Source organism: Pseudopipra pipra, chromosome Z (assembly GCF_036250125.1).
Source record: "Pseudopipra pipra isolate bDixPip1 chromosome Z, bDixPip1.hap1, whole genome shotgun sequence".
In the NCBI taxonomy this organism is placed as follows: domain Eukaryota; kingdom Metazoa; phylum Chordata; class Aves; order Passeriformes; family Pipridae; genus Pseudopipra; species Pseudopipra pipra.
The window spans coordinates 66,230,645-66,246,652 of record NC_087581.1 but is presented as its reverse complement, the minus strand read 5'-3'; the positions used below and the strand labels follow the sequence as shown (position 1 = coordinate 66,246,652).

The 16,008-nt window shown below is 49.0% G+C and overlaps 2 protein-coding genes across 4 annotated transcripts; both read right to left on the bottom strand.

Annotated features, from left to right (window-relative positions):
• Positions 1-359: 359 nt before the first annotated feature.
• On the bottom strand, positions 360-9,531 carry LOC135407898 (cyclin-dependent kinase 4 inhibitor B-like). 2 transcript variants are annotated; one of them, XM_064643335.1, is made up of 2 exons: positions 9,181-9,531; positions 360-1,742 (listed from the first exon to the last, which is right to left on the bottom strand). In XM_064643335.1, exons 1-2 carry the CDS (start codon positions 9,442-9,444, stop codon positions 1,446-1,448), a joined length of 561 nt encoding a protein of 186 aa, XP_064499405.1. In that variant the 5' UTR covers positions 9,445-9,531; the 3' UTR covers positions 360-1,445. The 2 variants fall into 2 exon arrangements, with proteins under 2 accessions (XP_064499405.1, XP_064499406.1); XM_064643336.1 differs by lacking the exon at positions 9,181-9,531 and adding an exon at positions 3,964-4,141.
• A 1,763-nt stretch (positions 9,532-11,294) lies between these two features.
• Positions 11,295-16,001, bottom strand: LOC135407899 (cyclin-dependent kinase 4 inhibitor B-like). 2 transcript variants are annotated; one of them, XR_010427069.1, is made up of 3 exons: positions 15,686-16,001; positions 13,004-14,199; positions 11,295-11,526 (listed from the first exon to the last, which is right to left on the bottom strand). XR_010427069.1 is itself a non-coding variant. In XM_064643337.1 (2 exons), exons 1-2 carry the CDS (start codon positions 15,824-15,826, stop codon positions 13,849-13,851), a joined length of 492 nt encoding a protein of 163 aa, XP_064499407.1. In that variant the 5' UTR covers positions 15,827-16,001; the 3' UTR covers positions 12,417-13,848. The 2 variants fall into 2 exon arrangements, 1 of the variants encoding a protein (XP_064499407.1); XM_064643337.1 differs by lacking the exon at positions 11,295-11,526 and having other exon boundaries at positions 12,417-14,199.
• Between the last annotated feature and the right edge of the window lie 7 nt (positions 16,002-16,008).

Genomic DNA, 16,008 nt, shown 5'->3' with positions numbered 1-16,008 from the left:
ACTTTCCTGCAGGGATTGAAAAAAAGCTCTTGGACATAGTATGCACCAACAGTGCATTCCACAGTAAGCACCTGTCAATTCTTCTTTCGGCAGGAAAAGAAAAAAACTCCTACTCTTAAAAATAGATCGTAAGTCATGCAAAGGTACAAAGTTCAGTTGGACTTTCCTTTTACTCTCTAAGTGTTGTTTTAAATAAGGAAACGAACGATTTTAATGATTTTAACTTGCGTGTGTATGTGCTTAAGTAATACACATCTGCGAAAAGCCCTGTGTATTTGACCTGCGTGAATGTGCTGTGTGTATCCATGCAAATTTATGCACAGACCCCCCAAAAAAGAAAGCAATAAACGAAGGCGAAATAAAAAACACCGCCCAACACTGAATAGTGCTGCACGCAGAACCATTTAATAGCTGAACATTATGAGTGAAGTTTTTTAAGCCAATCTCATGTTTTGATATTGAATAATAACAGGTATTTTGTTGAACGCAAGTGGTACAAACATTGGGTAGGCAATGGAAATTCCGTAGGAAAAACAGAAAACGAAAAGTGTGAAAAGATCCAGATTTTTAATCAAACTCGGTCATTTGTTGTTTTTTCCAAATATCTAATTTAGAGACCCAGAAAGCTGTCTTAAAATTAAGGAGCTCGTTGCCCAAATCTTCTGAATGAATGGGGTACCTCCAAATGCAAAAACACACAGTAACAAAGCGATCACTAATTGTTTTTTCACATGGATGGCTTCCTCAAATGCAACTATACAAAATATTTGTAGTAGTTCTCAAATTGTGATGTCTATCAGTGTTAAATATTTTAACATTCAATCAATGTTATATACTAATATTAAAATTCTAAGTTAAGTGCGCTGATGAGGGGAAAAGATTTATAGATTGAGAACATTTGTAAACGAGATGGCTGAAGTGTTCACTATTTCAAAGCACTACAACATAAAAGAACCTCAAGGTATCTCTACAATGCAAAGCCTTGCAGGGCGGTGAGCAAGCCGGTAAGGGAAACATAGCATTCTCACTTCTCCAAGCAGCTTCATCGTAATAAAAAAAATGGAGAGGGGAAACGACGGATTTTTCCACCGCCCCCTCACTCCCCCGAGGCACAGGAGAAGGGTTTGCTGCTTGTGCTCTGCCCGTCGGGGAGCCTGAGAGGCAGAGCAGGAGCGCTAGCCTTGGCAGTGTTTCAGTTCTTTCCTTTTTTTCTCAGGAAATTGAGCAGCACGTGTCTTCTCGCAGAAGCAGGACACGGGGTGCCCGGGGCGTGCGGGAGGAACCCTGGGCAGCGGGACAGAGGAAGGGTCTTCCCAGCAGTCGGACACCGGTAGCGCCGCCAACCGCGATCGCTCTCTGGGTGACTCGACGGCTGGGATGCTCGCGGCGGAGATGGGCGCAGGCTTCGAGGGGACAGGGTGCCGGCGGGGGCGGCCGAGGGCGGGTCAGCGCGCAGCCCCCTCGGCGGCCCTCCCGGCTCCCGGGAGGGGCGGCGGGTGGCGCAGGTATCGTCCCACCGCTCCGTGCGGGCCCCCCGCCGCCACGTCGAGCGGGAGGCGGCCGCGGCCGTCGGGCTGGTCGAGGCGCGCCCCGGCCCGGTGCAGCGCCGCCAGCGTCTCCAGAAAGCCGGCGCGGGCCGCGTCGTGCGCCGGGAGGCAGCCGGTGCTCGGGTCGGGGCGGTTGGGGTCGGCTCCGCGCTGCAGCAGCAGCTCGGCCACCCGCGGGCTGCCCAGCATCATCACCTGCGGGGAGAGACAGTGTCAGCGCCTGTGGACGCCGGCGCAGCGTCGAGCTGGCGGTCGGGCGGCGGCGGGACTGGCGTCTCTTTTGGGCATAATTCTCCTATGTCGGCTACTTGTAGTCGTGACCTGCATAAATACTGACAGCCGTATGCGATGATCCATACGGGTCCCTTGAACTCGAGATAGTCCGTGATTATATAAATAAATATAAAAATACTAGCTACGATGCGTGTGGTTTCCAGACTAGGTTCTGCATATGTTTATGTTCTTTTTCACATATTATGCCATTTATATATACCATGGTATAAATGGTACTTGTAGTGTGTGTAAAATTATATATACATACATGCAGACTCGGCTAGGTATGTGTGCACATATATATACACACGAATATATATATCGTCTATGTACCACCTATTATATAATAAATAGTGTATATATAGGTACTACAAGTAGATTTATACACACGCATATATTAAAAATTCATTAAATATATTTATACACATAAATAGTCTGTATATATGTGTATATATATATGTATGTATATATTTCTATATTATGCATACACATCCTGTATTTTGTGAAAGCCCTGAGCCGCCCTGCATTAAGGCTTCTGCCACTTAGAATGTCTTATTGATTTATCAACTACCAGCGCAGCAAGCCAGGCTAGGCAGCTGTGTGTGGTTCCTTTCGGCATCCGGTGCTGAATTTTCCAATTTTTCTCCTCCTGAGTTTTGGATCGAAATGGTTTTTCTTTGTTTTTCATTCTCTCTCTCAGCTTTGGCTTCTTTTCAGAAATGTGAGGAAAGTTGCTGGGTGCTCATAAGTAGTGCATAAAACTTTCCTGATGGCAAATTCCTAAAGACATCTTGCTTTTCGGCCATTAGCAAAAACTTTTTGCAAGGTCTGATCATTCACGATTGAACAAAATCAAACAATCAACCAACAAATAAAATAAATTTGCATTTGGGTGTTTACTTCCATCATTGTCCTGATCATTTTCAGTGGAATTTTAAACTCCATAAATTGCAACTTAACATCATGGAAAAGATCTTAAGACAAAAGGTTTTTCACATTATTTTCTTTCTCAATACTTTGTTTATGCACTTCAAATAATTGTGTTTATTTATAATCAAAGTCTGAAAATGCTTATAAATTTAATCATTTATAAATTTCTGATTTAAATTTTTTCAGAAAAAAAAAAGAGTGTCCACATATCAGAATGTCAGACATTTTGCAAGTGTTGAAAAGGGAAACAGAACCCAGTCTCACTCTGAAATGAGGGAAAGAAAGAGAAAACTTCTAAGAATTTGGAGATTCTTTCCATCAGGAATTTGAACATACAACAGAAATAAAACGAATAATTTTCTCAGAGCCTTTCTCAGTAACTTACTTTAGAAAAACATTTCCTTTTCCCTGTAAAGTGCAAAGACCAAAATGGCTGTTCAGCTTAGCTGATGAATCATTAAATATATCTCTTCAAATGACAACTCGAGAATTCTTTTCATGAGACATACAACTCTAGCTTAAATCACAGTACATTAATCGTTCAATAAACAGTAAAAACTTTTAACTTAAGTATGTCGATTAATAGAACACATTTTAGCTCTCAAAATGCCTGGAAAGCAACTCCACACACGGGTACTTTCAATATCTATCAGTGAATACTACCACTATTGATGAATAGAAAATATTAAAATTACTACTACTAAAAAAAAAAAAAAAAAAAAAAAAGTGGTGACTACTAATGTATACCTAGTTTCAAGTTAAAATTTCTATCAGTACAATTGATACATCGCCTTCTCTGCTGATGTTGCTCATCAATATATTAGTAAGGGATTCTACTTCGATTTCCTTGGGGGAAAAAAGACACATTCAGGCTATATTTCAAAAAACAAGAAAAGTTGCTCAAAGTGCAGTCAGCTCCCCAAACCCAACTGGAAGAGGATTTTGCAGTCTCACTTCTCCTTTTAAGTACCCCCTCGCATAATTCGTTTTACTGCCAGCGGTTCCCCTCTAAAATCCATCTTGTATTCTCAGAATGGCAGGGGTTAAGAAAAGCACCCGTTTGTATCCAGCTGCGTCTGGAGTACGGTTCCGATCATAACAATAAAAATTCATTCGAAATCCAAAATATCCCCCCCTCCTCGCTGGCGTGGCGGAGCACATCTTACCCCCGCAATCTGGCTGCTCCCCCGCACCCCCCCCCCATGCTCCGTACCTGGAGCGGGGTTCTCCCAAAGCAGTTGGTCGCGTTGGGATCCACGCCTGCGTCCAGTAGCTTCCGCACCTCCTCGCGGTCCCCGCGGGCGGCGGCGGTGCACAGCCGATCGCCGTCTCCCCGGGGGGACCCCTCCATCGCCCCCCGCCCACCCGAGCCGCACGGCCGGCCCTGGCTTTCTGGCTCTGCTGGCTGCGACCTCGCCCGTGGCGACAACGCAGCTCCTCCTTTCCCAAGAGCAGCGACTGCCCCCCTCGCACTCCCAGGCAGGGGCCCCCGGGCCGCGGGCACGGCTCCGGGCCCGCCTCCCGCGCCACTCACACCCACTGCGGCGTCCGCTCGCTCCCGCTTCCCAGCGCTCCTGGCGGCTGCGGTGAAATGCACGAACCTCGCCCGGCTGGGGGGGCACGGGGAGGCTGGCGAAGGACCGCGGGATACCGGCAGCCTGGTCCGCAATCCGAGAGCCGGGGCCAGTACAGCACGTCGGCAGGGGAGCGGGTTTCACCCGCACCTGGAGTGCGGGGCGGCTCCCGCGGGGGATTCCGTCCGTACAGGAGAAAGAAGGGGATGAGGCTGCGGCCCCACACCCTCTCCATAATGGGGCCGGTTGCGAAGGGAGGCGAGGGGGGCAAATGGCTTCTCCAGGCTGCCCGGGATGGTGGCAGCTGCCTCGACGCGGGCAGGTGGGACGCGCCCCACGAGTATCTAACTCGGGGGTACGACGACACGAAGAGGGAACGACGGACCAGAGCCTTTCCGGGACAGAAAGGGGCTTTTGTACGAGGGATGGATTTGGTTTCTGCGTCCGAAAGGGGGCCCTGCCCTGCCCTGCCCTGCCCGAGCCCCTCCGAGAAGTGGGTCGGGGGTCCCTCCCTACTACCCGCGCCGGCCGGGAGCAGGCGGACCGAATGAGAAAGGGAGCCGTGCCCCTAGGAAGTCTGCGATCCACCTCATGACACCGGGCAGAAGAGGACCGCTTAAGCCGGCCCTGCCGAAGACTCCCGCGGGCAGGAAAACCGCAGCGGTAGCCCTCCGGGGTAAGGTGCGGCTCTAGGCAGAGCCTGGCCTTTCAGTTATGAGGGTTCTTAAAATCCAAGCACCTGGTCCCTCCCCTTGCCTGTCCATCTCCCCGTCCCTGAGGACGTCCGTGACACATACCCCCGCTCCAAGCAACCCCTCCCGCCCCGCGTCGGAGGGGAGCGGGGGATCGGCACCCACGACCAGCGGCGTGAAGCTTTTATTCTCTCACCTCGAAGTTCCGGACAGACGTGGGTAAAAGGCAAGGGGAATAAGGACGTCTTTTAGGTTTTTTTTTTTCTTTTTTTCCCCCTTCCCCCCCCCCCCCGCCCCGCCCCTTCCAATGTCAGTTCCCTAATCTTTTTTTAATTGCTGAAGACCAGTGTGGTGCCACAGAAAGAGTGTCTGCCGTGCAGATACATCTCTGTGCCCTTCGGCGTTAACCTCCCCCCGCCACCGCTCGGGCACACAAACAGCCCTGTGTAGCTGGAGGGGAAACCCGGCGATTTTATGTCTAGATGTACCGGTAGCCGAAAGGCAGAGACATTCTTGGATGAGGAGAAATAAACAAAAATTTAGCCCTAAATTCATAAGTCAGACGTTCACTGAAATTTCTTCATTTGGCGGCCTTCTAAGCCTCCGTCACAAAGTTTCTCGGGCAAGTGGCATTGCAAGATGAGGCTGCAGTATTTCGAGGGGGCTTGTGTGGGGTGAGACCCTTGCTGGGCGGTCACTGGGACAGGCTCCCCCACACCGTGGTTTCTCTTCAGTGCATAGTGCGGAGTGACCCCCGGGACACGCGGGCGATTAAATCCAAATAATAATTAAAAAAAAATCAACAAAAAAAATTTAAAAGTGGATTTTTTAAAAGTCTGTAAAGTCTAAGAAATAAAGAGAATTCCCCACCCAACAGGCAAAGTCCCCTCTGGTCCTTCTTGCCCTCTCCAACATGAATGATAGCCATGTAGAGATAAATCCAAGGAGAAAACCTCTTTGGTTATGTCTGTATGGTGTCTTAAAATTTCAAAACAATATTGAAGTGTGGCAGGATTGCAGGTTATCACTGGCTAATCTTGCTTTCTGTGAAATAATATCGATACTGGATTTTATGCATCTGTGTGTATAAATATATGAATACCTGTTTTTTCTGAATAGATAAGGATAGGAAAAAATACACACACGTGTATTTTGCAAGTGAAGACGTTATTAGAGGAGTCAGAGGCCTGCCTGTATCCCCATCTGCCCCCCCCCCCCCCACCCCGGTAATGCTAAAAGCTACGAAATTGCAGTATGGCATAAAAAACCCCAAAACACTGACCCGTGCTAACACTACTGACTCTTCAAGTCACTTAACAAACTATTAGAAGATTTTAAATTACATGATTGAAATCATGCGATTTTTCCCCTCCAAAAAGCAAATCTTATATTTTCTCACAATTCTAGTACCAACAAAGAACCTCAAATTAATCAAAACATAACAACACACGGTCATATCTGAAATTAGGGAAATAATAACAGAGCCTGAGCTAGGGAGTTTTGAAAAAGACCACTGTATTTCACTTACATCTTGGGGGAAGGGAGAAAAATCCAACTTCTCTCCCCAACAACCCTTACTGTGAAGATATTTATATTTTCATGGGGAGAAAAAAAAGTATCATATTAAGTGGAGTCCCTGTCCTACATTTCTGCTCTTATTTATTTTTAGAATCACTGTTCAGCCATACAGATCTTTTCACTGACAAGAGATCCATTTTAATACTGTAGTACACCAATCTTGCAAATTGTTCTGAGATGTTTTACTAATAGCATGCAGGACGGAAAAGGTAGTTTTCAGTTAATATAGGCAGCCATCTTATGCACTGTTTAAAGCTTTTAACAGCAATAAAAAATAATTAAAAACATTTACATGAGTTATCATCTAACAAACATTTTGGTAATAAGTTCAGTGGTTAATTAAATACTACAAAGAGTCAAACTGTAAAGAACATTAAATTGCAATTTCCTAGCTAGTAAATACATAAAAAATGTTCAGGAGAGGCTGGAGTAGGTGTTACAATGGAGAGGTTGCATGAAAATAACCTGTTTTATACTTAAAGGAAGGTAAGGGAAAGAGTTATTTGGAGTTATGCTAAAAATGAAGTAATACCGATGCACAGAAATAGTTTAACAGTATTGATTTACTCTTCAGCTTAAAATGTCAGTGTATTTGTGAAGATAATTATCCTGATTACACACACTGGGTAAGAACAGGAATATCTATCATTTTAATTTTAGTCCTTCAGAAGTCATGCTATGAGGGTTTCCATCGAACATGGAAATGATCGAAAATGATCAAAAAATACCCCCCAAAAAACAAAGCCAAAACCACCCCCCCTCCCAACTCAAACAACCTCCAATAATAGATACTTCACAGAGTCAATTTCATAGTCATGGAATGGTTAAGCTTGGGAGGGAGAGAGAACCTAGTTACACACACACACACACTTTCCCCCTACAGCTCCCCTCACACCCCCTCCCTTCCTCTACATCAGATTTTTCAACGACCCATCCAGTCTAGCCTCGGACACTTCCAGAGACGGGACAGCCACAGCTTCATTATGTGCTGCCCTAAATAGCTGTAAAAATATCCCCCAACTGTTGTATTTTTCTTAGCTTTTTTTTTTTTTTTTTTTTTTTTTTTTTTTAGATTAAGCACACACATTTGTCTTACCCCATCCCAGGCCCTTCAAAATAAGATTTGTAGTCTAGATCTAAGTATCATTTTAGACAAACTCGATCTCCCTGATTAGAACCTTGGGGGAAGGGGAAAATAAAGTAGCTGTATTTACAGCAAGCATAGAAATAGAGAGAAAAAATAATAGCCACACTTCTGGATCCATGAGAGAATTCTGTCCTTGCTACAGCAAATTTACTTCGAAATAATCAGCACCTTCATACTTATGTTTTTATTTGAGATTCGTGCATTTCATGTCAGCCAGAGTTTATAGTTTCTTTTTCCTCCATTTAGTGTAAGATGAAGAAATGAGGCCTACTACAAAAGCAAGAAATGAGGCTTTTGAAAGCAACAAGAAAAACTGGATATAGTTTCTGATTTATATATATATAAATACGTGTATATATATTTTGTATGTGTGTGTGTGTTTGTGTGTCTGCGTATGTACCCACACTTGCTATTTGAAAAGCACTGGAAGAGATCTAACCAGAGACTGAAGCTGGGAAACTTAATTATTTTATCTCCATGCCCTGAGTCCCATAGTTTGAAAGGTTTAATTTTTTATACATCTATTTACATATATATAAAATAAATTATCTCTATTTTTGAAGATATTTTGCAGAAAATATTTCTATTATTCTTCTCTTCTACCTTTGTTCTTTTCTAGTCTGTACTCTGGGTTAGAGGAGGTTGTGGGCTCTCTAACAAGCCTCTGTGATGACTTTGCAGAACAATCCCCAAATACACATCAAAATGAATATTTACTTTAGTTTCATTGTATGTCTAATTATGTGTGATGACTAACGCTTAAAGTGTACCCTGCAGGTCCACAACAATCTGATTTTGCATTCTACAATAGGGAAAAAGTCTCTAAAAATGCCTGAGCCTCGGATGTTTCTCAAGGTCTCAATATGTGAGTATTTTAGTTACTCCTTCTGATGCTGCTTGGCCGCTCTGACCCTTATTTCCCATATTTTTGTAACAGCAAGGGAAGGCAAAGTAGGCCACTGCATTTCACTCTCATTTATAAGAGTGGAAAGTAATGCACGCTCGGAAAACAGTGGCCATTTTCTCTCTTCAGAGCAGTAGCTATGTTCCTTATTTGCAAGGAACTGTCTACAAAAGTTGATAAGGGATAGTGGGTTTATATTTTCTTAATTAGCCATAGAGAAAACTTCTCAGGAAGTGAGGGAAAAGGCAGAAAAAAGTTACAGCAACTTTTCAAGAACCTGACATTTTCAACTGCGTTGGGGGGGAAGGGGGGGGGGAAGGAAAAAGTTAAAAATAATAATACACGGACAGAAAACCCCCGCCTGTACAAATCTAACGTGATCACGGTGGAATCTGAGCATATGGCACGGAGGGGGCTCCGCGGCACTGCCACCGGGGCCGGGCTGCCGCCTCCTGCTCCTGTCGCCCCGTCGGGCCGCCCGCGCCCACCGGGGACCACCCGCCGCCCCCCGAACAGCCCCGCTCCCGGGTCCTACCTGGGCCGGGGGCTCCTGCGGCGCCTCCGCCGCAGGACCAGCAACAGGGCGAGGCGTGGCGGCCAACGCCGCCCCAGCGCTCCGAAAATGCGGCGGAGGATGAACCGGCCCAGAGCCCGGGCCCGGGGCCGGCTGCGAGCGCGCCGAAAGTGGATGGTGCACCTTATCCGGGGAGTCATGGATGCGGGGAAGCCGCCTGCGCCTCACATAACAAATACCTCCCCGGCGGGGCCCCACCGGTGAATCGGCCCTCTCACCCTCCATTCATTGGAGAGGACTTTATTTCTTTTTTTTTTTTCTCCCCTTTTTTTTTTCTTTTTTTTTTTTTTTTTGTCTCTTCCGTTTGCCTAATTTCGAGTCCCCATTTCGCTTTACCTCCCTCCCCTTCCCACCCCTCCCCTACACCCCGCTCTTAAACTCCTCCCATGATGATGGCTCCCGCCTCGAAAGCGGGCGAAGGAAGACTGGCGGCGGGGGATGGGGACGGGGGAGACCGCTGCCTCGTCTCCCCTCCCACTGCCTGGCCCCGGGGAGCACCGCCACCAAACGGGCGTGGAGACCGGCCAATCGCAGGGCGCTCGCCTGCTTTCAAATAAAGCCTTGACGACATGTCCTTGCCCTCCCTCCGGTCTGCCCCTCCAAACAAACGGCCTCCCTCTCTGTTTGGGAACGGGTGTTATTTGTTTGGGGTTTTTTTCTTGCTGTTTGATTGCTTTCGGATCTCTCTCTTCTCGGAAAAAGCCCGACGGGAAGGGGGCCAGCGGCGGCTCGGAGCGCCGAGCCGGGCCCCCCGGGGCCGGCTAGCGGATCCCTGCCGCTTTAAATGCGCGGGCCAGTATTGGCCCGGGCGAGCAGCTATTTCCTTGTCACATGGCCATTTGAACGCGACGCGGGACCGTTGCGTAGCGGAGCGAGGGGAAGAAAAAATAAATGGAAAAAAAATAAAGTCTCGCTTTCCCCCCGCCGGTCAACGAAACGGGTAATGAACGACTGCCCCGCCAGCCCCTGGACTTTCTCCCCGGCCATGCTCCGCGGGGTCGGACCGCCTTGCTTTCCTTTTGACGGGTGAAGTTCTGGAGCGGGGCGGGGGAGCAGCAGGGGGTTCGCCCAGAAGCCCCGATCAACCTGCCGGCGCTCCCTTCCCAGGCCAGCTCCCAGGAAACACCGGAGGGCTGCCGAGCCCCTCGACAGCCGGTGCCGAGCCAGCTCCGCCGCCCGGTGGAGGCTCTCTGGGAGTTATCGCTACCCGCCTGGCCCGCCCCCCACCCTGGGAGCCCATCTGCCTGAACATCCCCCCTCCCGGGTGCAGGGTACCTCCATGCCAGGCGTGGAGAACGGTGATGGGCAGGGAGAGTGTCGTTCCTGTTGGTTGGTCTTCGACCTTCCCAGTGGCGGCCGGGCCCGGTTCGGCTGGACATGGCTAGAGGCGGCTGGGCGGAGGCTCGGGACGGCTCCGGGACTGTGGGGAGCCGCGGGGAAGGCGCCGGGAGGGGAGGCAGAGCGGCAGTCCCTGGAAGGGATGGTGAACATAGGCGTGTGCAACACCCCCCCCTCCCCCCAACAAACACCTCCTTCTCTCGGCCTGACAAACAGCAATAACTCCGATGTCAACAGAAGTTTCCTTCTTCTGCCTCGGCATGGAGTAACGCTAACAACACTGCCAATTATGAAAAGCCGGTAATGGTTTCTTCTGGACCGAGTCCGATTTCAAGCCTGGGAAGTGGGTGAGTGAAATCAGCCATTTCGAAGTGAAAGCATCTCTTCGCGAGACACTTTTATTCTTTTCTTTCTTCTCTCTCCCCGCCCCCACCCCATCCTTCACTTCTCTCTGCCATGGCTACTACTCCCCGACAGGCAAGGCAAAATTGAGAGAAATAAATTGCCTGCCTGGCTGCGTGATGCAGGTGCCGGAGCGGAGGTGAGAGGATGAATCTACGGTTTTGGCAATAGAAACCAAATACCCACCAACGCTGAATGCATGGCCGATCAGGGGCCGGGGAGCATCTCGTCGTGCACAGGGCGCAAACCCTGCTGCAGAGGGTGGGGAGTGTGCGCACACACGTATTCGATTACAGCGGCGATATTAAAAATAAAAAACGCACTAATCTGCCACGTTAAACGTAGTGCTTTGAGGGCTTTCTCGATATGCGTATTGCTGCTGCTATTTGCTGTTAACAGCTACTATTCTTCTTTTCCGAGAGGAAAAGCCCTGGTGCCGACGTGGCTGCCAGAAGAAAAGGTGCCTGTGGAAGCTCCCGCAGCCGAGCCAGATCACGCCGGGACCTCCATCCTTTCAAGGAGTGAGTATCCCTCACCGTGGGCCTCTCCCGGGCAGAGCCTCCGAACCTATGGCATGAAGCAGATTTATAGCAATTAGGTATTTAGCCCTGTTGGCTTTTGAGGGCATACTCTGCTCGTTTGGTGCAGCCAGCCTAGCAAATTCTGTTATTTTTCTGCCAACTTAAAGAACAACATTAGTAACAATAATAATATAATATTTAGTTGTTGCTGCTGTAATTTCATAAGCCCTAATGGAAATACTAAAAAATTTAAATTAATCTGGTTATTGGAGAAAAAGACCATTTAAAACAGAAATACTGGTCTAATTGAAGTTGGAAGTGCAGTTTAATAGAACCTTATTGTTCTATAAAGAGGATGGTCAGGCTCTAGCTTTGTCCTGTCTCTATATCTGGTCCCAGCTCCACTCTGGTTCCCACAGGCATGGGATACAGGCATCTAACTGCTGCATCCCCAGTGTTGTGCTTGATTTGTTTACAGCTATGCCATGCTCTAAGATAGAATACAGAATAATTTAATATGGCGTTATAATTGCATACTGTAATGTTATATTTTTTCTATTTAAAGATATGTATAAAATATATGTTCTAGGCATTCCCATAATAAACAAGTTTTTATAAGGTATTATAAATATTATTATATATATTTCAAATACAGTGTAATTTTTTCGTAGATATTTTATATGCATATTTTTTGTAATTAAACATAAACATATTACATATAAAATAGTTGATAAGCTAATACATAAGGCTGATACATGATCATAAAATTCTTAATGTATGTGCATATCACATATATTTTATATAGGTATTGCATAGATGTATTTTGTACGTAAATGGCATAACTAAATATTTTATAGCATACCAACTTATACAACATAATTATGAAGCATGCATTGTACGAATTTACACTACAATAAATAACATATTCCAACACGCTTTTTAAAAAGTGTATACATATTTTTTATTGTTTATGAACTATCTAAGAGTTGGACAATCAGTAGGAATGCAAAACGAAAATAAACTTTTTTTCCCTTTAATTCTCTGTAGGTAGGTCTGCAAAGTGCCTAGGATTTGCTCTGGGGAATGACATCTGAGCTCTCCAGCTGCCTTGCCTTGCTTCCTTTTCTCAGTCCCTAAGGCATAGGACAAGCAGGTGCAGCCCGGCGTGGGGTCTCAGGAGGGAGGCAAGGTCTCCCACTCATTCAGCACAAGCTGGGAGCACGGTCCCCATCGCCTGCCTCACCACCCTGCTCGCTGCTGCCCGTGCTCTCCTACAGAGCCCCTGATGGTTTGGGACCCACCACGGTGGCAGAGGGTTTCCCCAGCCTTTGGCTTCCCCTCAGTAGAGGGTGGGCTGTCGTTGTACATTTTCTGTGGGGTGCTCACACCCAACTTCCCCGTGCTGGGGCACTCAGTGAAACGGATAGACTCTCAGATAATTTATCTGCTCCCGTAGATTCTAATCCAGCAGCACAGCTGTTAAAACGGCTTGCTTTTTTCTTTACTAAACGTAAACTGCTCACCTGCAAGCAGCTTGGTAAGCCCTGGAATTGAGTTGGGGTGTATGATTTCTAATTTTTCGTTCCTGGTCGCCTTGGTTTTGCAACTAACATGATTTTTTCCAAGGTTCTATAACTCAGGGGACGTCGCTTGCAAGTCGTTAAAACGAGTACTTCAAGTGGGGACTGTAGAGGGCTTGCAGAGACACAAATCTCAGTTCATTTTCTCCTTCTAGGTCCCATGTCTGCAACTTTCACAACAAGAGCAACGGATGCACCGAAGATGCATGTACAAACATGCACAGCATCCTACGTCGTTCTGCGAAGGTATTTGCCAAAGCCGCAATGGCACCAGGAAGCGCCGATTCCCGGCTGTCCCGGCCGGTTTTGCTAGAGAGAGAGGCAGCGCCCCTTGAGTTCCGTGTAACCGAAATTGGACAGGGAGAGCTCGGAGCCCCTCCCGTCCTCTTCAGACGGAGGGCTGGCAAGTATGAGTGCGGAGCCCCGGGGATGAGGGTAAACATAAAGCCCAGACGTGGTGCCGTCAAAACATGAACAGTTTATAGTACCAGCTCTGTGTGGGGGTTTTCCTTCATATTTAATATTTCCTATTTAATATTTTCACATATAATATTCCCCATTTAATATTTCCTATTTCATATTGGCTATTTCATATTTGCTATTTAATATTTTCACATTTAGTATTTTCTTACTTCATACTTCACATTTTTATATTTCTCTTCATAATATTTGGCCTCCTGCACGAAAATAGGGGCCTGTGGAGGGCCGTAGTACGTCCAGGGCAAGATAATACACAGGCACGAGCAAAGAGTATTGTCCTTCGTGCATCCCAGCGATTCGGGGGTTATTCAGAGCATGGCACGAGTGCTGCTCGACTTGGTGTCTCCCGAGGCGGGCGCGAGCATAATTTTGGGGCGGGAATTGCCCCGGGAGAGGTCAGGCGCGGGGGGCGGGTGGCGCAAGTATCGGCCCACCGCTCCGTGCGGGCCCCCCGCCGCCACGTCGAGCGGGAGGCGGCCGCGGCCGTCGGGCTGGTCGAGGCGCGCCCCGGCCCGGTGCAGCGCCGCCAGCGTCTCCAGAAAGCCGGCGCGGGCCGCGTCGTGCGCCGGGAGGCAGCCGGTGCTCGGGTCGGGGCGGTTGGGGTCGGCTCCGCGCTGCAGCAGCAGCTCGGCCACCCGCGGGCTGCCCAGCATCATCACCTGCGGGGAGAGACAGCGTCAGCGCCTGCTCGCAGCCCCCAGGCTTTCTCGCTCGGCCCTGAAGAAACGATGATTCTCCGTGGAAAGAAGAAAATACGCGGATGAGGCGTAGAGATCGGCTCCAGAGGCGCCACGAACGGTGGAGAGCATGGACCCGTCGGGAGGGTTGCATCGCAGGGAGAAACCCTGCTTATCCATGCCACGGGACAGGTGGGGCAGAGAGGTGCGGGACCTCCGTCGGAGTCAGGGTGTGCGGGTGCACACCAGGGCTGTTCCGCGACAGGAGGCGGCAGGGGGGCCATAGGGTCGGGGCAGACGGAGCGGGGGAGGAGGGTCGCCCTTCTCGCGGCACACCCTCACAAGAACAGAGCGAGTTCCAGGTCGCTTTGCAACGGCCACCGTGGAACCGTAGCGGGGACGGCCGTCGTCCCACTCCCGTCCGTGACACTTCTCCAGACGGTCCTTGCCAAGGGCAGACGTATATGCAGAGAACTCTCCTTAATCTGCGGCGCCGCGCCCGCGCTTCTCTCACCCTCGTGAGAATCTCAAAATTCACCTTTTGCCCGACCCCGGTGTCCACTGCAGTACCAAAGTTCCGGGGAGCCCCTCTCTTTGGGCTCGTCGTTTTCTAAGCTGCGTTTCCCCCAGCGCACCTGGTAGTGCGTTCAGCACAGGATCTAAATCCCTGCCGCTCAAAAGTGAAAAAAAAAATAATTAAAAAAATACAGTGGAGGACGGCAACAGATACCTGTTTCGAGTGAAAGGCTGCACCGACATTTTGTGGGAGAGAGTTTCGCAAGCACTGCCAGTAAAACTTAAATATAGCTTCTCAGATTATTTCAGTTTCGTTTTATTTTTAAAATTTAAGAAAAAGCTGTCTAGAACAACCTCGGAAATAACCTCGGCTTTTATAAATTTAACATCTACTACATCTGCGGGCACTACGTTTACATACACGTTCACGCGACTGTAAAATAGGCATACTGAGCCCCACAGAGACTGCTCGCTATCTACCTGCAGCGCCTGCCGGGCAAGGCTATCGCAACCGGGTGTTTCTGTTCGTGAGAGTCAACGAATATACTTTTTTTTGTTCCATGGGAAAGAGGAGGAAAAAATACTGACAGGCATATAAAGCAGAAGACGAGCTATGACAAAAACGTGATTATTTCTGCAAACGGGAGTTGTTACGTTCTATTGCACGTTTATTGCTATATGAGCATTAAAGTTCTCGGTTTTGAGTCATCCTATCTCGGTTCAAATAAAGTCAAGGGTTGCTAAGACTAAAACCTCTCTGTTGCGGCCGTCACAGACTTTCTCCTTCCCAGACAGGCGAGAAGAACCGCAGCGTCGCCTCGACAGCAGCCGAGCGCGGCCGTCGTGGGGCGGCCCCCCCGAGAGGCTGCCCCGGAGCTGCCTTCGCCGTCCCTCGGGCAGGGCACTGAGGGGCCGCTGCCCCCATCCCGCCGCCCGCACCCCACCTCCCTACCTGGATGGGGGTCCTGCCGTAGGAGTTGACGGCGTTGGGGTCCGCCGCGCCGTCCAGCAGCTCCCTGAGCCTCTGCAGGTCCCCGCGGGCGGCGGCGTTGGCCAGTTCATCGGCCACGGAGCCTCCCGCCCGCCGCGCCATGTCCCGGCCCGCCGCGCCCGGCCCAGCGCTGCCCGGGGCTGGCGGGGATCCCGGCCCGCCGGGAGCGCCTTGCCCATGGGAGCGCCCGGCGGCCCCGGCAGCCTCGGGCAGCGCGCCCCGGCCCGGCCCTGAGGTTCCTCCACCTGCGAGTCTACGGCTTGTTTTCTCCTCACGGCTGGTGA

Bases quoted from the DNA above. Each gene is read 5' to 3' on its own strand.
- LOC135407899 (XM_064643337.1), bottom strand. From the start codon at position 15,826: ATGGCGCGGCGGGCGGGAGGCTCCGTGGCCGATGAACTGGCCAACGCC. The intron at 14,200-15,685 runs GTAGGGAGGTGG...CTCTCCCCGCAG, and splicing joins ACGGCAGGACCCCCATCCAG to GTGATGATGCTGGGCAGCCC.
- LOC135407898 (XM_064643335.1), bottom strand. From the start codon at position 9,444: ATGGAGGGTGAGAGGGCCGATTCACCGGTGGGGCCCCGCCGGGGAGGT. The intron at 1,743-9,180 runs GTAGGACCCGGG...CTCTCCCCGCAG, and splicing joins CGCAGGAGCCCCCGGCCCAG to GTGATGATGCTGGGCAGCCC.